The following is a 23,364-nucleotide window of genomic DNA, read 5'->3' as shown; positions in this document are numbered from 1 at the left end:
CTGTATTATAATTATAGTTATAGGGGCAGTTATACCCCTTACAAATTTACTTCTCAAATGTTCTGCCAATGTACCTTGTAAAAGAGTTCTGGTATTTCTTTAGTCAATACATTATATTCATGACCTAAAAAGTTTAGGGTGACTGTGTCCTGGGTGCCTCTCAGTTGCACTGCATGGCAATGGGAGGATGCAAAAAAATGGAAATTAAATTCTAAGACCAAGCTTAAACTCACATGCATGATATCGGTGCTCTGGTTAAAAATCTTCACATAATGTTTTAAAATATCAAAGTGAAACGCAGGTGTCAATAGACGTCGGTGCCTGACCCATTTCTCTCCATGGCTGAGCAAAAGGCCATCTCCTAAACAGTAAAGATTATTCATTGTTAAAAAAGTTTTCTGAGATCTAAACACCAATGACCTATTCTCTCGATTGTCTGACACCTGGGATCCCTGCCAATCAGCTGTTTGAGAAGGCACTGGCGCTCCTCTGAGTGCTGTAGCCTTCTCCATGCTCACCAAGCACAGCCCAATACATTGTATAGCGGCTGTGCTTGGTATCAAGCCGGTGCCTTCTCAAACAACTGATTGGCGGGGGTCCCGGGTGACAGACTCCCAATGATCTGATACAAATCCAGAGGATAGGTCATCAGTATTTAAGTCTTGTAAAACCCCTTTAATGTAAAACATCATTTACTACCCAAAAGTCATCTGTCAGCAAGATCCACCCTGTTTAACCAGCCATAATGCTTAGTAGGACTGACCCTGCTGATTAAAAACATAAGTCTCTATAGCTCAAAATATAAAAAATATCTTTATTAAATAATTATATATAATGTAACAAGTTTCGCAGATATAAAAAATCACTATAAAAAGAAGTGCGGTTCCCCTGAGGGATGGTATAATAATATAATAACAATGAATTATATAGGAGTGGCTATAAGTAGTAAAAATGTATTAGTCCAATGCAACATAAGCAAATAAAGACAAGTGCCAGGCGATTAAAAGCATACCCTCCCCAATCCGTTTCTGTGTTTCAGAGAAATATGTGCTTTTAAAAGTATGCAAATTAGGGATTGAGTGCACTGAGGGCAGGTTGTAGGCACTAGGTGCACCTCAGCTCTTCCGCTATGCTTCCCTGGACACTCCCTTTCCACTTGAGTGACAGGGCCAGAAATCAGAAAGTGGAAAAGGGAAGTGTCCAGGGAAACAGAGCAGAAAGGGACAGAAATCCAAGTGGAAAAGGGAAGTGTCCAGGGAAACAGAGCAAAAAAGCCAAGTGGCTACGGCTCACGCTCAGTGTACTTACGCTGTAATTTTCATTTTTTTTTTTTTAAACACCTATTTCTCCTAAACACAGAAACAAATCAAGGGAAGAAAGGTATGATTTTAATCAACTTGGTCACCCTTTCCTGGTATTGTACATGGGTTAATAGGCTGATCCTAGTAACAGATGCCCTATTTCATGACTTAAAGGGGTTTTCCAGTTTGTATCAACATCTTTTAAAATAATCATTTATGAAGCTGGCTATAGTTTTGTAATGCATTTCTTTTACCTTTTATTGCGTCTACATTCCATTCTGGGCTGTGGACACATGACCATGTATATGCAGCTCTTTCTTATTTCCTGCGATGTTATGTCCATGGGTGTGTCAAAGCAGCAACAGGGGCAGTGATAGGGGAGTGTTTATGTAAATAGCTGGATGGGAGGAGCTAAAAAAGTAGATGGGTATTGTTAGGGTGGTGCTGTAGGTATGGCAGAAAAAGGAGAACTGCATCATGGGTTCGGTTGGATACAGCAACAGGAAGTGAACAAAGCAGTGATTGGGTTACATGGTGAAAACTGGTCAGGAGAGACCAAATAATAAAAAACGAAAAAACATGTACATGAGGTGAACAACTACATGAGAATATATCTTTAGAAAATCATAGTGATCCCGGAGAACCCCTTTAAGGTTCTAACATCATTTGGTTGAACTTGATTTATTTGTGCCTTTTTTTCAATCATACTATCTAACTCTGTAAGACCTCCCAGTACTTGTATTTGATATTCATAAGATTTTTTTTTACATATGTTGTGTTATTTTTATAATTACATTTTTCTTAAATTTGTACTCTATAAATGTAGATGAATACATGTGGCCTTATGACCTAAACCTCCTTTCATTAAATATTATGTGTGGGTTACTATTTTAGGGACATTGCTAATGCAAGCGAAATCCATACAGTGAGTACTTATATTTGCCTTATTAAGTTTTACCTGTTTATGTTTAATTTTAAAAAGAAAAACTAACTGATTTAAAATCTCAAGAATAATCAAAACTATACAAGAAAGGTGACCTTGTTGCCCACATAAAGCATTCAGTGTTTTCATGTTTTGAATTAGTAAATAATGAAACAACTTTAATTCTTCGATTCCTGTGGATAATTTTGATAAATGAGGTGTATTGTCTCCCCATAGTGCCAATGTCTAGAAGCAAAAGACCAATGATAGCATATTTATATACTGTATATGTATACATTTCTATATGTTTCATTACAATTTAAAGTGTCACAAACATCTAGTGAAGTTGCTGAAAACTCAATTGTAAATTGTAGTTGTAATTTTCAGGATCTAAGTAGTGTGCAAGAGCAAAACATAAAGGAGCACACTTTTTAAGACCGGCGTTTTAATCATCGGTCTTAATAAAGCCCTAAGCTGGCGGTGGTTCCGCCAAAGTTATGAAGAGGTGCCGGCCTCTTCATAACTTCGGCAGACCCTCCGCCAGTTCTAAATGTAAAACAGCTTCCGAGCTGTCTTACATTTAGACCTTTTTCTATGCAGTAAAAAAGGCCTAGAAAATGGTAAATGAGAAGGGCCTGTCCCCTTCCCCGTCCACGCCACTCCCACAAAATTAAAATTTAGACCTGGCGTGAGCAGGGAGAAGTCGCAGATTGAGGCGCTACTAACCGTTGTGCCGCAATCTGCGCCTGAAATACGCCTAATTTAGGTGTATTTCAGATTAATAGATGACCCCCAAAGAATTGTAATTCTAGAACTCTGCCAAAGCAATTGATGCAAAACATACATTAATGTCAGGCAGTGTGGGGGACAAATTACATAATGTGGGGCAGTGTGGGGGGCAAATTACTTAATATGGGGCAGTGTGGGGGCAAATTACATAATGTGAGCCAGTGTGGGGGGCAAATTACTTAATGTGGGGCAGTGTGGGGGGCAAATTACTTAATATGGGGCAGTGTGGGGGGCAAATTACGTAATGCGGGGCAGTGTGGGGGGCAAATTACGTAATGCGAGGCAGTGTGGGGGGCAAATTACGTAATGCGAAGCAGTGTGGGGGGCATATTACCTAAAGTGGCGCAGTGTAGGGGGCAGTATTACTAATAAAGGCATTCTAGAAGGGAATAACTATTGGTGGGACTATGAGGAGCACTATTACTATGGGGGCACTATTATTTCTTCAGGATAGTATTTGTGGTATTGGGGGGCACAGCGAGCAGCAGGATAACACTGTGGGGACTCCAGGTTGGGGGATGATGATAGAAAAGTGAGACGAGGCGGCTGAGAGAAGTGTCCGGACCGAATTGAGAAGATGATGACAGAAAAGATCTACATTGGAGGAGACGTCACCTGGAGGCACTGGATGTTACAGGTACATGCTGCTGTATATGTGCAATGCTTCTATTTTATGTTTTGCATACGAGAAAATGTTTACAATTAAAATGTTTTAATTAAATGTTCTATTTTACTATTTTTATTATTTGGTTGAAAGGCTGATTGGGGAGGCGGGATTGTAACGGGACTGCTGTAGAATATCTAAAATTAGCTGGTCAAGTAAAATGTTGCATGCAACAATCATTAAATAGGTATCCGACAAAAAAGGGACGGGCAAAGGGCGTGGTCAATGGGCGGAGTCAAGGGGGCGGCAAAATTAGCTTTTGCCTAGGGTGGCAAAAATCCTTGCACCAGCCCTGGGTAAATATGATCCTTTTGGTAGGGGAGGCAGGCTGCCAGCACCTGCTAGAAATGAGTATTCCCAGACAACCCCTTTAACTTTATGAATCAAAATAAATCAACCTTATGAAAAACAAAAACTATAACTTACCCAACCATGGTTCAAGAAAGCCATAAAATAATTTATCTTTAGGTGCAATGGAAGCTGTGAACAAAAAAAATCTAATTACTAGAGCAAAATAAAACTGCAATCCACATATATTATAGTGAATATTTGTGCTGTACATGTGAGGGATGTTGAAGTTAAGAAAAGTGAATAAAGAAAATTGTGTAGTATGTGACATGATAAGGCTCCTTTCACATCACCGTTTCTCCTTACCGTTCTCCGGCTCCGTTGAGGAGCAGGAGAATGGAAAGGACGGATTCTGCAGATAACTGAGTGTAACAGAGCCTAAAGACCCCATAGACTATAATGGGGTCCGTTTGGTGTCCGCTCAGAACATGATTTTTGAGCGGAGACGAAAGTCCTGCATGATGTGAAAGGAGCCTAATTGTGAGGGAGATGTAACTGTGTCTATAATTGTACAATATGTTCTTCTTTTTCAAAAGATTTGCCTTTTTGTGTGTTCAGGTCCAGTTCATGCTCTTTGTAGGAAGGACCAGTCATGATGGGTACAATGTATATGGTAAGTTATTTTAAATGTGAGCCAAGAGTAATACAAATTATGAGGAAAGTAACATTTATAAACATGGTATAGGACACAACGCAGGAGAAACAAAAACACACAAATACAACTTTGAAGAACAAAAGGCAACATAAACAGTTGCAAATTATATTGTCATAGCACAGGGCAACATCACAAGCTATCATAGTCAAAGCACTGGCTCATCTCCATCTACCCACAGGTGCTGTCTGACAGCTTATAACCCCAAGAACAAGAGGATTGGACATGTTGAAGTCCAACTGTCTGATCCTTCTCTCCACCAGCTGCTGCCTCAGAGGAAAGCTCATTTGAGATGAAAGGTTGCATGGGTGAATGTACATTAATTGTACAGCTGCTTCAACTTCTAATTGTGGGACAATTGAGAGGTTTCCATACACATTAGATGGTCTACTAGTTCTACTAAAGTCAACCAGTCTGACCAACATTAATGCGTATGGCCTACTTAAGATATAATGTGGCCATACACACTAGATAGGATGATGGTTGAATAACCATTGAATGAACAATCGTCTGTTCAATGATCCTTAGGCCAACAGAGCCATGCACATTTAAGTCAATATTGGCTTTTTATTACATTGTACAAACTTCCCATACATGTTCACTGACACTGGGAGAAGGATGAATAATGTTCCTGGGAATGTCCTTTGAATGTTCTTTAACGTAAACATCATTTGTGGAGGGATGACTGTTTTGCAATCAGACGGCTAAAACTATTGTTTATTGTTAAATTACACCCTATGAACAATCGGTTTGGTGGAAGTCATCTGTTTTAGACAGATATGTAGGCTGACTTAATAGGACACTTTATTTAAAAAAAAAAAAAATTATACTCTATGTCATCATGTTTATTAAAATTGACTATATGGTTTTCTAGATATCATTTTTCTTTTAAATCACTTTTTTAAATCACTTTTTTTTTAAATCACTTTTTTTTTAAATCACTTTTTTAAATCACTTTTTTTTTAAATCACTTTTTTTAAATCACTTGATAGACAAAACAGGACATATGGCCTGTGATTCCCACACAATTTCCTTTTCCACTGTCTACAGATATATATATATATATATTTATATATATATATATATAAAGAAGAAAATCCGCAGCACTCCTTGAACAATAAAATGTGCTCTTTATTCACACATATCAAAAGTTGACAACGTTTCGGTTCTCTCACAGAACCTTTCTCAAGTCAGGTGACTTGAGAAAGGTTCTGTGAGAGAACCGAAACGTTGTCAACTTTTGATATGTGTGAATAAAGAGCACATTTTATTGTTCAAGGAGTGCTGCGGATTTTCTTCTTTATCTTCCGTCCTGAATCGAGGGATCACCGCTTGCACCCTGTGGTACTGCTGAAGGGAGTGCTGCCAGATTTTCCTCATGGATATATATATATCACTTAAGAAGTAGGGATGAATGAATGTAGGGCATCTGGACCGATTCACCTTTCTCTACAAGATCACTAGGAGAAGAGGAGACGGTGGAGTAGAAATATATATTGTATATATTTAATTTGAAATGTATTCATAATACTTTTTGTGGGATAATCCCTTTATCCCTTTAACATATGACCAATAGATTTTTTTGAAGATATACCCCACATCTCAAACACAAGCAAAACCCATTAGATATTATGGGAGTGATCACAACAGGTATTTCAATATTCAATAGCTAATGCTTTACATTAACATGAAGGTTTGTGGAAATACCGCTTTTATTCGCACATGTAAAGCAAAGCATACACATTCTTGAAGCTGAGAGCAGGAGCTTTAGAAAGAATGAACTACCTGGAAGCTGAAGTACAGGCTTAATGTAACTAGGATTGAAAAGCCTTACGATGGGATAATAAAGACTAAACCACCAGGAACAGCCATAGATGTACTGCTTCACCAACTCGTTTACCACCAGTAATCCTTCTTCTGTGTTCCTAATCTAGAGTGATGGGAAGTCACAGTCAGATAGTTGGACACATATGGTATTTGTTATCTGGAACCAATCAACCAGAAGGCCAACAAAGGTAAGAAAACTTGGAGGGATTGTGTTATGTCAGAGCTCCAGAGTTACGTAAAGTTGTGATGGATGGTGGCAATATTAATGTATCTAATTATATCTCATGCTTCAGATTACCAAGATAAAAACCTAAAATCAAGCAATGCAGGTAACAGATCCCATACCTGAACATGGGTTGAAGTTGTAACATACTGTATACCGTAGATACTAGATGTAATTGTAAGATATATATCTTATACAAAAGCATTTTTAACATATTTCCATGAGAGGAATTATAAAAGAAATACTGTACAATCTAATAATGAATGTACCAATTTTGCAAAGCAGGCTACAAATGCACCATGATCAATCCATAGTAAATGAAAATGACCAACTTTTTACAGACTGAAAATGGCTGCATTTCAGCTATATATATGTTCATCTGGTTCTGTTCTTTGCTTAGTGCACAAATTTATGCTGATACAAAACGTGCAAGCCTTAAACATTGTAAAGGGAAAGGTTTGGGTTACTTCCAATAGTTTCCATAATGTTGGAAGATCTGTGTGAGCAATAACTAGCCCTACCAGTATAAAACCAGTTGTCATTACCAACATTGTCCCCGAGTCTGACAATATTTCGGTTTGCAAAAAACAGATCCACAAAATACTGTTAGCTTCTGTGTGCACTCCGTATTTTTCTCACTCCTATCAATAAAAAGGACTATTCTAGTCTGCAAATACGGACAAGCATAAGTTCTTTCATTTATGTAATGGCCGTGTGGATCCGCAAAAAAAAAAAAAGTGCACATGGTCACGTACAAATGAATGGATCTATTCATAAAAAATGCGGATACCACACTGAAGAAAACTACAGTCGTGTGCATGTGGCCTAAGCCATAGAATAGAAAACCAGATCCTTGATGAAAATTGCATCCATTTGTGCACATTTTAAATGCATTCGTTTTCTTGTAGCTTTATTGTAAATGTATCACAACAGGGAATATTCATTTTCAATGGCTATTACAGATGCTTTGATGTGGTATCTGATTTACAGCTGTCCCACTGCTGGGATCCTTAGTAATCAGTTGTACTCTGTTGAGGAACGTTGCAGCAAGGGTTTATTTTTCCTGCAGCACAACCACAGGGGAAATGAAGAATTTACATGCTGTATATGTACATACGTGGACAATAATGTTGGTACCGTTACATTAAAGAAAAAAACACACAATGGTCACTGAAATAACTTGAAACTGATAAAAGTAATAATAGATAAAAATGTACTGACAATCAGCTAATGATAAGCAGACATTGCTTTTGAATTGTGATTCAACAGAATAATTTTAAAAAACAAACTAATAAAACAGGCCTGGACAAAAATGATGGTACGCCTAGAAAACATTGACCATAGGGACATGTTAAAACTAAGGTGTGTCCTGTACTTAGCATCACAAGTGTCCTCAAACTTGTAATCAGTCAGTCTGCCTATTTAAAGAGTGAAACATAGTCATTGTGCTGTTTGTTAACATAATGTGTTATCCACTGAACATGGACCAAAGAAAGCTAAGAAGAGAGTTGTCTCAGGAGATTAGAAAGAAAATTCTAGGCAAACATTATTAAAGGTAAAGGCTATAAGACCATCTCCAAACAGCTTGAAATTCCTGTTACTACAGTTTCACATGTTATTCAAATGTTTAAGGTCTATGGGACTGTAGCCAACCTCCCTGGACGTGGCCAAAAGAGGAAAATTGATAGCAAATTGAAGAGATAAATGATTTGAATGGTAACCAAAGAGCCTGGAATAACTTCCAAAGAAATTAGAGGTGAACTCCTAGGTCAAGGTACATTAGTGTGAGATTGCACCATCCGTTGCTGTCTTATCCAAAATGGACTAAATGAAAGACGACAGAGGAAGAAACTACTGTTGAAAGCAAATTGTAAAAAACAGAGACTGGAATTTTCCAAAATGCATATTGACAAGCCACAAAGCTTCTGGGAGAATGTAATTTGGACAAATAAAACAAAACTAGAGCATTTTGGCAAGTCACATGCATCTGGCATAGGATGTCTTGAATCTGTGCAGGGTAAGATGAAATCTCAAGACTATTAAGGCATTCTGGGGATCGAAATGTGCTGCCAAGTGTGAGAAAGATTGGTCGCAAGTCATGGGTTCTCCAACCGAATAATGACTAAAAACACACAGCTAAAAACATCCAAAAATGGCTAAGAACAAAGCGTTGGGCTATTCTGAAGTGGCCTTTTATGAGCCCTGATCTAAATTCTAATGAACATGTCTGGAAGGAGCTGAACCATGCAGTCTGGAGAAAGCATCCTTCAAACCTGAGACAGCTGGAGCAGTTTGCTCACGAGGAGTGGGCCATAATGCCAGTGGACAGGTGCAGAAGTCTCATTAAGAGTTAGAGAAATCGTTTGATTGCAGTAATTGCCTCAAAAGGTTGTGCAATAAAATATTAAGGGTACCATCATTTTTATCCAGGCCAGTTTCATTGGTTTTGTTTTATACATTTTTCTGTTGAACCATAATTCAACAGCAATGTCTGGTTTTCATTTGTTAATTTTCGGTAAATTTTTATTTATTACTAGCAGAAGGACCCGGCTTTGCACGGGTATATTTCATCTATTGCATTTAATGTTTGTGTATGTCATTAAAAGATATCGACAAAATCCACTATAACAGTAACAACTACATTACTCCGCCCCTTTAACAGTGACCACGACAGCATCCCGCCCCCTAAAGTGACCTCCACAGCACCTTGCCCCTTTACCAGTGACCTCCACAGTGGCCGCCCCTTCATTAGTGACATCCACAGTACCCCATCTCCTTAACAGTGATTTCCACAACACCCCATCCCCTTTAAAAGTGACCTCCACAGCAGCCTGCCCCTAGGGTGGCCAGAGGTCCGGTTTTAGGCCGGACAGTCCGGCTTTCAGACTTCCTGTCCTCCGTCCGGCGCAGGGACTGAATGGACACAGGGATGTTCTTTTGAACAGCTCACTCTCAGACAGCAGCACTGTGCTGTCTGCGCATGAGCTTCAGGGAGAAAGTCACCCTTCCTTGATCCCCTGCAGCTGACAGAAGTTGATTTTTACCTTCATTTTTTCAATCCCTGATGGCTGCGAAGTGGGAGGGGGCATGGCTTAGCGGGACCTGGGGGCAGGGGTTTTAAGTCCATCTTTTGAGGGTGGCCTGAATGGCCACCCTACCTGCTCCTGAACTGTGACCTCCACAGCACTCTGCTCCTTTAACAGTGTCATCCACAAAAAAATATTTTGAACCAAAAGGTGTTCTTTTGGTGGGTTTTGAACTAAAGGTGGTCTGTGGATGACACTATTATGGGGGATCTGTGATGAAACTGTTATGGGGGGGATCTGTGGTTGATGCATTGTTACAGGGAATCTGTGGATGATGCACTGTTACGGGGGATCTGTGGATGATGCATTGTTATGGGGGATCTGTGGATCACACACTGATATGGGGAGATCTGTGGATGACACTGTTATGGGGGGATCTGTGGATTTGACATTTATGACTCATTTCTGGCGTCATGCATTCTTAATGGTGAAAATTCTTGGGAAAAGAGTTGATATTTTTGGCGCAAATCAAAACACCATTCTTTTTGACGCATTTTACGCCATAATTCTGATGCAACATGCTTCGTATATGTCCCCTTGTGTGTTTCTTCGAAGGCCCCTAATACAGTACCTGAAGCTGCAACAACAGGTTTGATGGTGTCTGGATGAATGAGTGATATTAAAGGGATGACTGGTCCCATCCATGTCTTCATATAGTGGGTAAACTTGCTGACTTGCTTGCTGATTTCCTGCATTCCCTCTTCATTTGGTAAAAACTACAAGTAATGATAGGCATAATGCAAAGTTACACTGCAGCAAGAGGCGGAAGTTGGTTAGGACTGAAGCATACAGAAAGCATTAGGAAAGTAACAAACAGAAACCATGTGCAACTTTGTGGCTTCTGTGCAAGAGCCTTGGGCACTGAAAGCGTATTCCCAGTTATTTCTCTAGTATCTTGCAGAACTATACCACATCTAGGGTTGCCATATTAAAATGTCACAATTTGTATTTTAAACCAGCACCTGGATCTGAATACTTTTGTAACTGCATATAATTATAAATTTAGTATAGCCCCTGTGCTATTCAATAAAATATATATGTATATCGCCCCCTGCTGTTTGTTCTTTTGCTTATTTCTCTGTTTGCCTTGCTGAGGTGGTCACACATGCTCAGTCCCATCCTTCAACTTTCACCAACTATATCTACTGTTAGAATTTGTGACACTAAGGCTCCATTCACACGTCCGTATAATGGGTCCGCATCTGTTCCGCTAATTGCAGAACGGGTGCGGACCCGTTCATTCTCTATGGGGTTGGAATGGATGCGGAGAGCACACTATGTGCTCTCTGCATCCGCATTTCTGGAGCGCGCAGCCGATCTTCCGGTCCGCGGCTCTGGAAAAAAATAGAACATGTCCTATTCATGTCCGCAAGACAAGAATAGGCAGTTCTATGATGGTGCCGGCTGGGTGTATTGCGGATCCACAATGCACTACGGACATCTGAATGGACCCTAAGGCCCCTTTCACACGGGCGAGATTTCCGCGCGGGTGCAATGCGTGAGGTAAATGCATTGCACCCGCACTGAATCCGCACTCATTCAATTCTATGGGGTGTGCAAGTGAGCGTTGGTTTTCACGCATCACTTGTGCATTGCATGAAAATCGCAGCATGTTCTATATTCTGCGTTTTTCACGCAACGCAGGCCCCATAGAAGTGAATAGGGCTGCGTGAAAATTGCAAACATCTGCAAGCAAGTGCGGATGCGGTGCGATTTTCACGCACGGTTGCTAGGAGACGATCGGGATGGAGACCTGATCATTATTATTTTCCCTTATAACATGGTTATAAGGGAAAATAATAGCATTCTTAATACAGAATGCATAGTACAAGGGTTGGAGGGGTTAAAAAAAAATAAAAAGTTTTTTAACTCACCTTAATCCACTTGCTCGCGCAGCCCGGCTTCTCTTCTGTCTTCATCTTTGCTGTGCACAGGAAGAGGACCTTTGATGACGTCACTGCACTCATCACATGGTCCATCACATGATCAATCACCATGGTGATGGATCATGTGATGGACCATGTGATGAGCGCAGTGATGTCATCAAAAGGTCCTATTCCTCAAAGAAGAAGACAGAAGAGAAGCCGGGCTGCGGGAGCAAGTGGATTAAGGTGAGTTAAATTTTAATTTTTTTAACATCTCCAGCCCTATTGTACTATGCATTCTGTATTAAGAATGCTATTATTTTCCCTTATAACCATGTTATAAGGGAAAATAATACAGTCTATACAACACCGAACCCAAACCCAATGTTTTGCACTCGCGTGGAAAAATTGCGCATGTTCCCACAACGCACCCGCATGCTTTCTGCATCTGTGGGGCCAAGATGCAAATTATACATGGGTAAATGTGGACTGTCATGTGGATGTGCCTTTCTTATTGTAAGTCTGCCTATTAATGTACTAATCCAAGCAGGTATAAAAAGAACTAAATTGTGACTATACATGACAACAGTGCAGAGAGAATGGAACTGTCTATGACACCATGGACCTCATTTACCAAAACTGTTTCTTGTTGCTGAAAGCAACCAATCACAGTGCAGATTTTATTTTTCCAGCGCACTTAGGGAAAAGAAAGACTAGCTGTGATTGGCTGCTATGAGCAACTAGGACAGTTTTTCTGCTAAGGCTACTTTCACACTGGCGTTTTGGCTTTCCGTTTGTGAGATCCGTTCAGGGCTGTCACAAGCGGTCCAAAACGGATCAGTTTTGCCCTAATGCATTCTGAATGGAAAAGGATCCGCTCAGTTTGCCTCCGTTCAGTCTCCATTCCGCTTTGCAGGCAGCGTTTTGCTGTCCGTCTGACGAAACTGAGCCAAACAGATCTGTTCTGGCACACAATGTAAGTCAATGGGGACGGATCCGTTTTCTCTGACACAATCTGGCACAATAGAAAAAGGATCCGTCCCCTATTGACTTTCAATGGTGTTAAAGACGGATCCGTTTTGGCAATGTTAAAGATATTACAAACGGATCCGTTCTTAACGGATGCATGCGGTTGTATTATCGGTGCAGATCCGTCTGTGCTGATCCATGACAAAGTGTGAAAGTAGCCTAAGACAGTTTTGATAAGGCCTCATGCACACGACCGTATGGGTTTTTCAGTTCGTTTTTTACGGATCCGCTTTTTGTTTCCGTTGTGTTTCCGTTTCCGTTCCGTTTTTCCATATGGCAAATACAGTATACACTGCTTACATAGAAGAAATTGGGCTAGGCATAAAATTTTCAATAGATGGTTCCTCAAAAACGGGAACGGATACGGAAGACATACGGAGTACATTCCGTATGTGTTCCTTTTTTTTGCGGACCCATTGACTTGAATGGAGCCACGGAACGTGATTTGCAGGCAATAATAGGACATGTTCTATCCTTCAACGGAACGGAAATACGGAAACGGAATGCATACGGAGTAAATTCAGTTTTTTTTTGCGGAACCATTGAAATGAATGGTTCCGTATATGGAACGCAAAAAACGGCCCGTAGATGGAAAAAAAAAAACGCCCGTGTGAAAGAGGCCTAAGTGTTCCAAAGTAGCCTTCAAAATGACTCGGTTTGTTACTTCCTGTTCAACCTCACATTAAGAGCAGTTCTGAAGCACAAACTACTGCTTTAACAAGTAAAATATTGTGTAGACTAATAGAAAATATACATTCATTAGCACATGAGTTACATTATTATTTGGGGTGAGATGCAGTATTAGCACATTTACACAAGCACAAATATATAAGCACATTGCCTTCACTAGACTGGCTCTGGTGGTTTAGAAAGCAATATTAATATAAAGCAGAACTGCAGCTTCAGCAAGATCTGAATGTTATTCTTATGCAGAAGGAAGCTTGAAAGCAGAAATAGAAGGTATCTAATAATGGCTACCAGTATGGGACTGTTGGGAGAGCTGAAGGGGGTTGGCCAGGGTCATGAATGCTGATCTTAAGCAGCCTATATGCTTAAAGTGTGACTGGTGTTTTGGTTTAAAGAGTCTTCTATCGCAGCTGTAACTGAGCATAAGAAGAGTCTGTCATCAGTTTTCAGTGTTTTACTGAGCACTAAAGATGCCTGTGTGTAACCAGTCAGATAGGCAGGAGACTGCGGTGGTGACCAGAGGCGGCTGCATGTTACACCCAGGCATCTTCAGCACTCAGTAGAACTGAAGACTGAAGACAGATTCTCCTTAGTTACACTATTACAGCTTTGCTAAGAAGACTCTTTACACCCTGTTTTCTAGTAGAAAGTATAATACAAAAATGTTTAAAACCACTGTCCTTACACTATATTAAAATAAACCAAAACAACAGTTACGCTAAGATTTTTATTTGCCACGGCCGCGATATCGTTCATAGGCAACACAGCTGACATGGTAAAAATAAACTTACTTCCTGGGGCTTGAGCAAGGTGAAAAAAATGGTCTGCTAAATTTTCATCCAATCATGCCATACACTTACTTTCCGACAACTGAAATTACTACATTTTCCACCCTGGTTGATCACACTTCCAGCCGACCGAAATCTACCATTGGCCATCAGGAACGATGGTTGTCCAAAATAACCAAAACCGTACATTTTGGACAACTATTATCTTATGTGTATGAATTATTTGGTGGGTTCAGGAGCACTCACAAGCTTGTATTCGATATTGGACATCTTATTCTCCTTGGACTAGCATACCTAAAGTGTTTTTTTTTTTAATAATTAACTATTAACTGAAGGCCTGCATCGCCTATTGAAAAATTCATAGTTACCTGTTCCCCTCTGCTCTGGTCTTGAGTGCTGACTCCCGCTCCTCAATCTTTTGGTCGCAGCTTGTTTACTTCCAGCTCACAGATGGACATGGTTACCTGCATCACTGCAGCTGATGACTTGGTTCAGTGGTGACATGTTGCTTGGGGACACGTCACCACTGAAGCCAGTCATTGGCTGCAGTGGCACACATGACTACGTCCATGCCCCAGCTGGGAGAAATCAAGATGGAGGGATGAGAGTCACCACTCAGGACCAGAGCAGCGGAGAACAGATACAAATGAATCTTTTAATAGGCAAAGCAGGCTAGGGGCCTTCATTTAATAGTTAATTATTCCCTTATTATAATTATGTCTTAATTACACAAATTGTAGGATGACATTAGAATTATAGCTACAAAAAAGACAAATGAAAAGCGTAGGATTAGACTCATAATATATAACCTGCCAGCATGAAAAACCAAAATGAGCATTAGGCTCCTGATTCATACATAGTAAATTGAGGGTTAAAAAAGGTGTTCCTCTGATCCAGTAGATTTTCTTTTTTACCGGAAACATACATGAGACCTTGAGAAATAAGTCTGTGGTTTGATGAATAGATGATTTCCTCTCCCACATGTCCATGCCAGTTTAGAGTTTACATGGATACATCTCTGCCCCAAGTGGCCACAGATCCCACACCGCGCCAAGAAGGGACATGTCCCATGGTCATGTCTTTAAACTGCGGGTACAAACTAAAAAGACTAGCGTGGTATTAGCAGGAGGTGCTCAAACCCACATGCAGTCGTGCATATATATAGGGGAGCAAATCCTGCACTCGTGGCCCGTTGCTAATGGTGATCCCCAGCAAAAATGCATACGGTGGAGGATGCCCGCAGCGAACCACAAGTACCACAATAGACATCCTACACAAGGTAGCAATTGTGTGGATGTCATAATCAATATAACAATATAACAAAATAATAGCAAAGACAGGTGCACTCTGCAGTCTTACTAAACCCTCAAACTGATTTTAAAATTGAAAGATTAGTCAACATGTCCTACGGTGTAGGACATGTCTAAGCCCGGGCACCACGCCAAGGTTTCTCAAGTAGCCTGGGACCTAACACTCTCCTAACTGAGCCGTATGGGCAATACCAGGAGCCAGTGGGCAAATTACAGGAGCATGAGGCCGACTCACAAACAACTCACCAGTTACCTCCAGCATGTGGCCATGCTTGCAATGGGAGGAGGGAGGAGTCTGCGAGTCCCACTCAAGACTGGCTGATATGTCCCAGGCCTCACAGGTGCACCTAAATGTGACCTGTAGATGTAAAACAGGTACATTTAAATAGGAGTTTATACACCTCCAGGAATCTCTATATATACAAACTAAAAAGACTAGCGTGGTATTAGCAGGAGGTGCTCAAACCCACATGCAGTCGTGCATATATATAGCGGAGCAAATCCTGCACTCGTGGCCCGTTGCTAATGGCGATCCCCAGCAAAAATGCATACGGTGGAGGATGCCCGCGGCGAACCACAAGTTCCACAATAGACATCCTACACAAGGTAGCAATTGTGTGGATGTCATAATCAATATACTTGTGGTTCGCTGCGGGCATCCTCCACCGTATGCATTTTGCTGGGGATTGCCATTAGCAACGGGCCACACGTGCAGGATTTGCTCCCCTATATATATGCACAACTGCATGTGGGTTTGAGCACCTCCTGCTAATACCACGCTAGTCTTTTCAGTTTGTATATATAGAGATTCCTGGAGGTGTATAAACTCCTATTTAAATGTACCTGTTTTCCATCTACAGGTCACATTTAGGTGCACCTGTGAAGCCTGGGCTATATCAGCCAGTCTTGAGTGGGACTCGCAGACTCCTCCCTCCTCCCACTGCAAGCATGGTTACATGCTGGAGGTAACTAGTGAGTTGTTTGTGAGTCGGCCTCTTGCTTCTGTAATTTGCCCACTGGCTCCTGGTATTGCCCATACGGCTCAGTTAGGAGAGTGTTAGGTCCCGGGCTACTTGAATTACAGAATTTTGACGTGTTGTGGCACCAAAATTCTAAAAGCCATGTGAATGTCAATGTTGAAACATACAGCAATGATGCAAGCGTCAAGAAATGAGAAGAAACTCATTGCACCAGTTGGCGTTAAATAACTTATTGCCAGCTGAAAGATAATCTCCCATGCAGTAATTATCCAATAGGAGGCTCATACCTATTTGCTTAGTTAAATCCAGGTGTTTTTTTTTTTTTTTTGGAGAGGCAGTGTAGTTTTGCCAGCCATATATTAATTATGTAGCTCTCAGCCAGGAATTACAAAACCTAGATCAAAAACCTCAATTGCATGCCTAAAGTTTTGAAGAGGGAAAAGGAAAGGATACACTGTGTTTTATGCCTTGAAATTGGGCCTTCATACTGTTAGATGTACTATTCCTTCTATCCACTGGTCTGGTTGCAGAATCCTCCATCGTCCGCAGGCCACTGCACCTACACTGCCTGCCTTGCACTCAGACCAACATTCAACACCAAGGGCACCCTAACTACAATAAGGTAGGAGTCCCAACACCAGGGTGAGCCGCATGGGAAGAAAGGGTGCATCCTCCTATCACTGCACGACTCTAAGGTATTGGTGTGAGGATTGTCACAGTGATCTTTGTATACAACCATCCTTGCCAGAGTAACAACCACTCTCATCTGCTGCTCGGCCCTGCACCTGCTGCGCAACCGCAACACGACCATGCTGTGTGGTTGCACCCTTGTACAAAAATGTACGGCATGCAAAATTTACACACATACAGCTATGTAATACACACTTTATACATACACAGCTATGCAGCACACATTATACAGCACACAGGCAGGCCCGTCTCATTCATCATTTTCTACGCCTGGTTTAGGTGTAGAAAATGGTCTAAATGTAAGACAGTTAGGAAGCTGTCTTACATTTAGGAGCTGTGGTTGATATGCCAAAGTTATGTAGAGGCCTGCATAACTGTGGCAGATCCACCGCCAGTGCAGGGCCTTATTAAGTCAGGGCCTTTTCATAAAAGATATAGGGGCACATTTATTAAGACCTGCATTTTAGACACCGGTCTACATCTTTTATAAAAATAACATTTATGAACTCTGTTACCCACTGAATTGTCTTCCTGGTCTTACTCTTCCCAGTAGGACCTTTCATTTTCCCGCTGACTCCTACCATAGTGACATTATTAAAGGTCTTTTAGCTACACTAAGCCAGATGCCTCCTGGGGACCTTCAGCATGAGGAGGTCTGTATTTCTCACAACCCTTTCTTTGAGCTGAACGATCACTTACCGTCCTCTCCTGCCTGTACTGATCACACAGATTGGTGTCGGACAGGGACAGCGAGAAGTGTATAGACTCACAGATCTCCGATCATGCATTGGGCAAAGCACTGTAGGAGGCTTTGTCGGATCATTAAAGAAGCATTTAGAGGTGTCTGGCACTGATGGACCACCCTGACTCTGGACAAGGACAAGACTCAGACACTTTTTAGAAAGATTTTTTTCTGGCTAAAATATGCGACTTATAGTTGGAAGAATACAACATGTTTGCGTTCACAATCTTTTAGTTTGTTGAGATACCTTTATTTTTTTGAGCTTACCAGTCCTAGGTGTCCAAGAATCCAGCTGCGCCTTGGAGGCTCTGGAAAACAGCGTAGTCTTTTGGCATTTGCAGAATATTCCTGAATGAACAGCATAATCTTTAAAAGAGCACGAACAATGATGCCAACAAAGAGCAGAAGTAAAGCAGTGACTGCATAGGTCCTGAAGGGTGTGTGCTCTAAATTGAGCACGTCCAGCAGATGATCCACTATGGGCAGCATCCTGATCTAAAAAAAAAGGACACAACAGTAATTAGTAGATAAAAAAAGCATTTTATGCTTTAGAAATAACAACTAATACTGTACATATTGGGGGTCATTTACTAAAGACGGGTGTTTAAAATGCTAGGGAAAACCACGCTGGATGAAGATCTGACCAATTTATCAAGAGGAGCACGTCTCTTAATAAATTTGTCGTATCTTTTGCTGTCTATGCGTCAGAACTGAAACCTGCTCCAATCAGGAGCTGGAGCATTCGGAAATATACATGTTGTTAAATAAGTTGGGTCAAGGAGGTCCTGCTGCTGACCACCTCCTCTTGCTGGAAAACTGGCGTACAGTTGTAATAAACAGGGGCTCACCGCCAATGAGGAAATGTGAGACGACTGCCTCAGGAGGTACAACCTAGAGAAAAGTGGGGGCGGCGGCAGGGCCATGGGCAATGAGCGCTACCATTGAGGCAGTGTTCATCTCTTGATATTCAACTGTATCGCTGTGCTTAGGCAGCATACCATTGGGCCTTTATAAGGGAGTCATTATTATAACTAGGGGGAGCACTATGGGGACATTTGTTCTACTGGGGACACTAAAAAGGGGCATTTTTTGTACTGCTACACATTATAAGGGGCATTTTTGTACTGGCACACATAATGGGGCATTTTTGTACTGGCACACATAATGGGGCATTTTTGTACTGCACACATAATGGGGCATTTTTGTACTGACACATTATAAGGAGGTATATGAGAACATAATTACTAGAAAAGGCACTATGGGGGCATTATTACTTTTAGGGCACAATGGGGGCATTATTACTATCGGGGGGCACTGTTAACACTAAGGGCACTCTGGCAGAGAATTATTACCGTTTATGGCACTTGGCAGCAATATTACTGTGGGGACACCTTGGCACATTATCAGCTTAGCACAATTATTTTTGGGGGCACTATGTTTACAACACTACACTGCGTGCAGAATTATTAGGCAAATGAGTATTTTGACCACATCATCCTCTTTATGCATGTTGTCTTACTCCAAGCTGTATAGGCTCGAAAGCCTACTACGAATTAAGCATATTAGGTGATGTGCATCTCTGTAATGAGAAGGGGTGTGGTCTAATGACATCAACACCCTATATTAGGTGTGCATAATTATTAGGCAACTTCCTTTCCTTTGGCAAAATGGGACAACAGAAGGACTTGACAGGCTCAGAAAAGTCAAAAATAGTGAGATATCTTGCAGAGGAATGCAGCACTCTTAAAATTGCAAAGCTTCTGAAGCGTGATCATCGAACAATCAAGCGTTTCATTCAAAATAGTCAACAGGGTCGCAAGAAGTGTGTGGAAAAACCAAGGCGCAAAATAACTGCCCATGAACTGAGAAAAGTCAAGCGTGCAGCTGCCAAGATGCCACTTGCCACCAGTTTGGCCATATTTCAGAGCTGCAACATCACTGAAGTGCCCAAAAGCACAAGGTGTGCAATACTCAGAGACATGGCCAAGGTAAGAAAGGCTGAAAGACGACCACCACTGAACAAGACACACAAGCTGAAACGTCAAAACTGGGCCAAGAAATATCTCAAGACTGATTTTTCTAAGGTTTTATGGACTGATGAAATGAGAGTGAGTCTTGATGGGCCAGATGGATGGGCCCGTGGCTGGATTGGTAAAGGGCAGAGAGCTCCAGTCCGACTCAGACGCCAGCAAGGTGGAGGTGGAGTACTGGTTTGGGCTGGTATCATCAAAGATGAGCTTGTGGGGCCTTTTCGGGTTGAGGATGGAGTCAAGCTCAACTCCCAGTCCTACTGCCAGTTTCTGGAAGACACCTTCTTCAAGCAGTGGTACAGGAAGAAGTCTGCATCCTTCAAGAAAAACATGATTTTCATGCAGGACAATGCTCCATCACACGCGTCCAAGTACTCCACAGCGTGGCTGGCAAGAAAGGGTATAAAAGAAGAAAATCTAATGACATGGCCTCCTTGTTCACCTGATCTGAACCCCATTGAGAACCTGTGGTCCATCATCAAATGTGAGATTTACAAGGAGGGAAAACAGTACACCTCTCTGAACAGTGTCTGGGAGGCTGTGGTTGCTGCTGCACGCAATGTTGATGGTGAACAGATCAAAACACTGACAGAATCCATGGATGGCAGGCTTTTGAGTGTCCTTGCAAAGAAAGGTGGCTATATTGGTCACTGATTTGTTTTTGTTTTGTTTTTGAATGTCAGAAATGTATATTTGTGAATGTTGAGATGTTATATTGGTTTCACTGGTAAAAATAAATAATTGAAATGGGTATATATTTGTTTTTTGTTAAGTTGCCTAATAATTATGCACAGTAATAGTCACCTGCACATACAGATATCCCCCTAAAATAGCTAAAACTAAAAACAAACTAAAAACTACTTCCAAAAATATTCAGCTTTGATATTAATGAGTTTTTTGGGTTCATTGAGAACATGGTTGTTGTTCAATAATAAAATTAATCCTCAAAAATACAACTTGCCTAATAATTCTGCACTCCCTGTATTAGTGACAGGCTGGGTGCAGTTATCTTTAAAGGGCACTGTGTGTCAAAAATTATTGAAGGGGGCACTATCTGTGTAATACTAGTATTTTCAGGGGTATTTTCAGTTTCTGCAGTATGGTATTGGGGAGCACAGTATTAGGGGTGGCAGGATGGGGTGTTCAGAAGGTGGGGAGGATTATGGAAAAGTAGGAAACTAAGATTTAGGTCCCCTTTAAAGAGCTCCTCCCATCAAAAAGTCAGAACTCTGCAAAGATTCTCCTTTTGATCTGTGAAGACCTATAGAACATATATGTTATATAAAATGTGCTTTTGCCTAAACTGATGGATCAGGTTTTAAGCAAAAATATGGACAAAAATAAGGACAAGATCAAAGGAAGAAATGTGTTTGCTCGATCTCTCCAAATAATTTTACACTGACAGGTGTACAACTGGGGAGGGGACACAAATTTTTATTTTGAAGCCAATCAATATTTATGGTGTTACACTCATTGACAAAGAAATAATGCACCAAGTAGGAGTTTTTAGAATCAAATGAAACTTTCTATTTCTGAATGTAATGATGATATACTGTATGTAAGTGATTACAATATTAGTGAATACGTTTATTGGGGAAAACTGTACAATTGACAGCAGTCTCTAGTACATTATTGGATTGTTGCAAGCATAGATACAAAATGAGATATGGATGGGCATGGAGGTATTGAGGTTTCATATGGTATCTTGCAGTACATTTACCGACAGATATTGTAGCTGGGTCTGTAGATCGTACACATTCAAAGGTTGCCCAACCTGCATCACAGCTGATCCCATGAATGCTCAATTGGGGATAAATCTGGTGACCGTGTAGGCCAAGGAAGTGTTGCATTCTGGTGGAGACGTTTCTGAGAATCCCTTGCTGTCTGTGGGCGAGCATTATCCTGCTGAAAAATGCTAGTTATAAGCTTTGCCATGAGCAGCAACACACGTGGTCGCCAGATGTTCTGCACATATCGCTGAGCTGTTAGTGTCCCTCGTATCACTACTATTGGTGAGCGACTGTCCAATGTTTTGGCTCCTTAGATCATCCCACCAGCAGTTGGGGAACACTGTCACTGCACAGCAAAGGCAGTAGTATGTTTCCTGTCTGTGGCAAGTTTATCATTCACAAAACCACTTTAAACAAAGGCTATGGTGGCAGTGTCACGATCAGTGTGGGTGGGAAACTCCACACTGAACACAGGAGGGAAGGGGAACAGTAACTGGACCTGGAAACTAGGGAAGAAACAGGTCACCTCCTAGACAACCCTAATCCGGACCCTAACTATCTATCAATATGAATAGACCCTGAAGGTAGGAATATTCATATGCGGGATACCTAGGCCTTTATATCCCTATAAGGCCCTGGAAAAGGTTAGGACCAGAGACAACCCATTCCTCCCCAGATGGACGAATAGAAGTCTTTAAGTGCATCATAGAGGCATGTCTAGCAGTCAACAATCTCTTGCCAAGAGGTCCACTACCTCAATATAGCCTCTGAGAGCTTTTTTTTAGTGCAAAGGGGCGAGCACTTTTAGGGTGCCTTCACATGCGGCCGATTTTGTGGCAGAAAATTCTGCGACTGAAAATCAGTTCCATTCACCATAATGGAGCTTGCAGAAATCCATGTGCTTGCTGCCCCATTCAAATAAATGGAACAGATTTTCAGTCGCAGAATTATCTACCACAAAATTTGCCGCGTGTGAAGGCGCCCTTATCCCCTCTTGTGGCAAAACTCTTGTGTCTAATGAGATCACACCTGTAATCATTTACATATCTGCCTGAGACATAACTGCATGCCGAGCTTTGCAATAATCGGACATTTCTATCTGGGTGCATTATATAACACAACTGAAACAGTTTGGCCTCATGCACACGATCGTTGTGTGCATCAGTGGCCGCTGCGCTGTTTTCCGTTTTTTTTCGCGGACCCATTGACTTTCAATGGGTCCGTGGAAAAATCTGAAAATGCACCGTTTTGAAGCCACATCCGTGATCCGTGTTTCCTGTCCGTCAAAAATTTTTTGACGGGCAACGGTTCACGGACCCATTCAAGTCAATGGGTCTGTGAAAAAACACGGATGCACACAAGATTGGCATCCGCGTCCGTGGTCGTAGCCTACTTTCACACAGACGGATCCGCTGATCCGCCTGCATAAAAGCTTTTTCAGAGCTGAGTTTTCACTTTGTGAAAACTCAGATCCGACAGTACATTCTAACACAGAGGCGTTCCCATAGTGATGGGGACGCTTCTAGTTAGAATATACTTTGAACTGTGTACATGACTGCCCCCTGCTGCCTGGCAGCACCCGATCTCTTACAGGGGGCTGTGATCCGCACAATTAACCCCTCAGGTGCTGCACCTGAGGGGTTAATTGTGCGTATCATAGCCCCCTGTAAGAGATCATGTGCTGCCAGGCAGGAGGGGGCA

General features: G+C 41.4%; 1 protein-coding gene across 3 annotated transcripts in view; it reads right to left on the bottom strand.

The window, feature by feature from the left end:
* The window catches only part of LOC120995350 (cytochrome P450 4F22), a 100,327-nt gene that overhangs the window by 36,988 nt on the left and 39,975 nt on the right, over window positions 1–23,364 (bottom strand). For 2 of the 3 annotated variants that reach the window (XR_005777575.1, XM_040424497.1), the window contains 4 exons: window positions 18,171–18,398; window positions 10,384–10,528; window positions 4,103–4,156; window positions 234–361 (listed from right to left, as the gene is read on the bottom strand). Coding sequence is in view for 2 of the 3 variants with exons in the window: in XM_040424497.1 (XP_040280431.1) it covers window positions 234–361; window positions 4,103–4,156; window positions 10,384–10,528; window positions 18,171–18,392 (549 nt within the window). In the remaining variant the exon portion in view is untranslated. Of the gene's footprint in view, window positions 1–233; window positions 362–4,102; window positions 4,157–6,461; window positions 6,607–10,383; window positions 10,529–18,170; window positions 18,399–23,364 lie in introns of those variants that run through there. The other variant, XM_040424496.1, reaches the window with a different exon arrangement.

The sequence above is a fragment of the Bufo bufo genome, chromosome 3, assembly GCF_905171765.1.
Source record: "Bufo bufo chromosome 3, aBufBuf1.1, whole genome shotgun sequence".
Lineage (NCBI taxonomy): Eukaryota > Metazoa > Chordata > Amphibia > Anura > Bufonidae > Bufo > Bufo bufo.
Note: the sequence above shows the minus strand (reverse complement) of the source record. Positions and strands in the feature narration are given on the sequence as shown.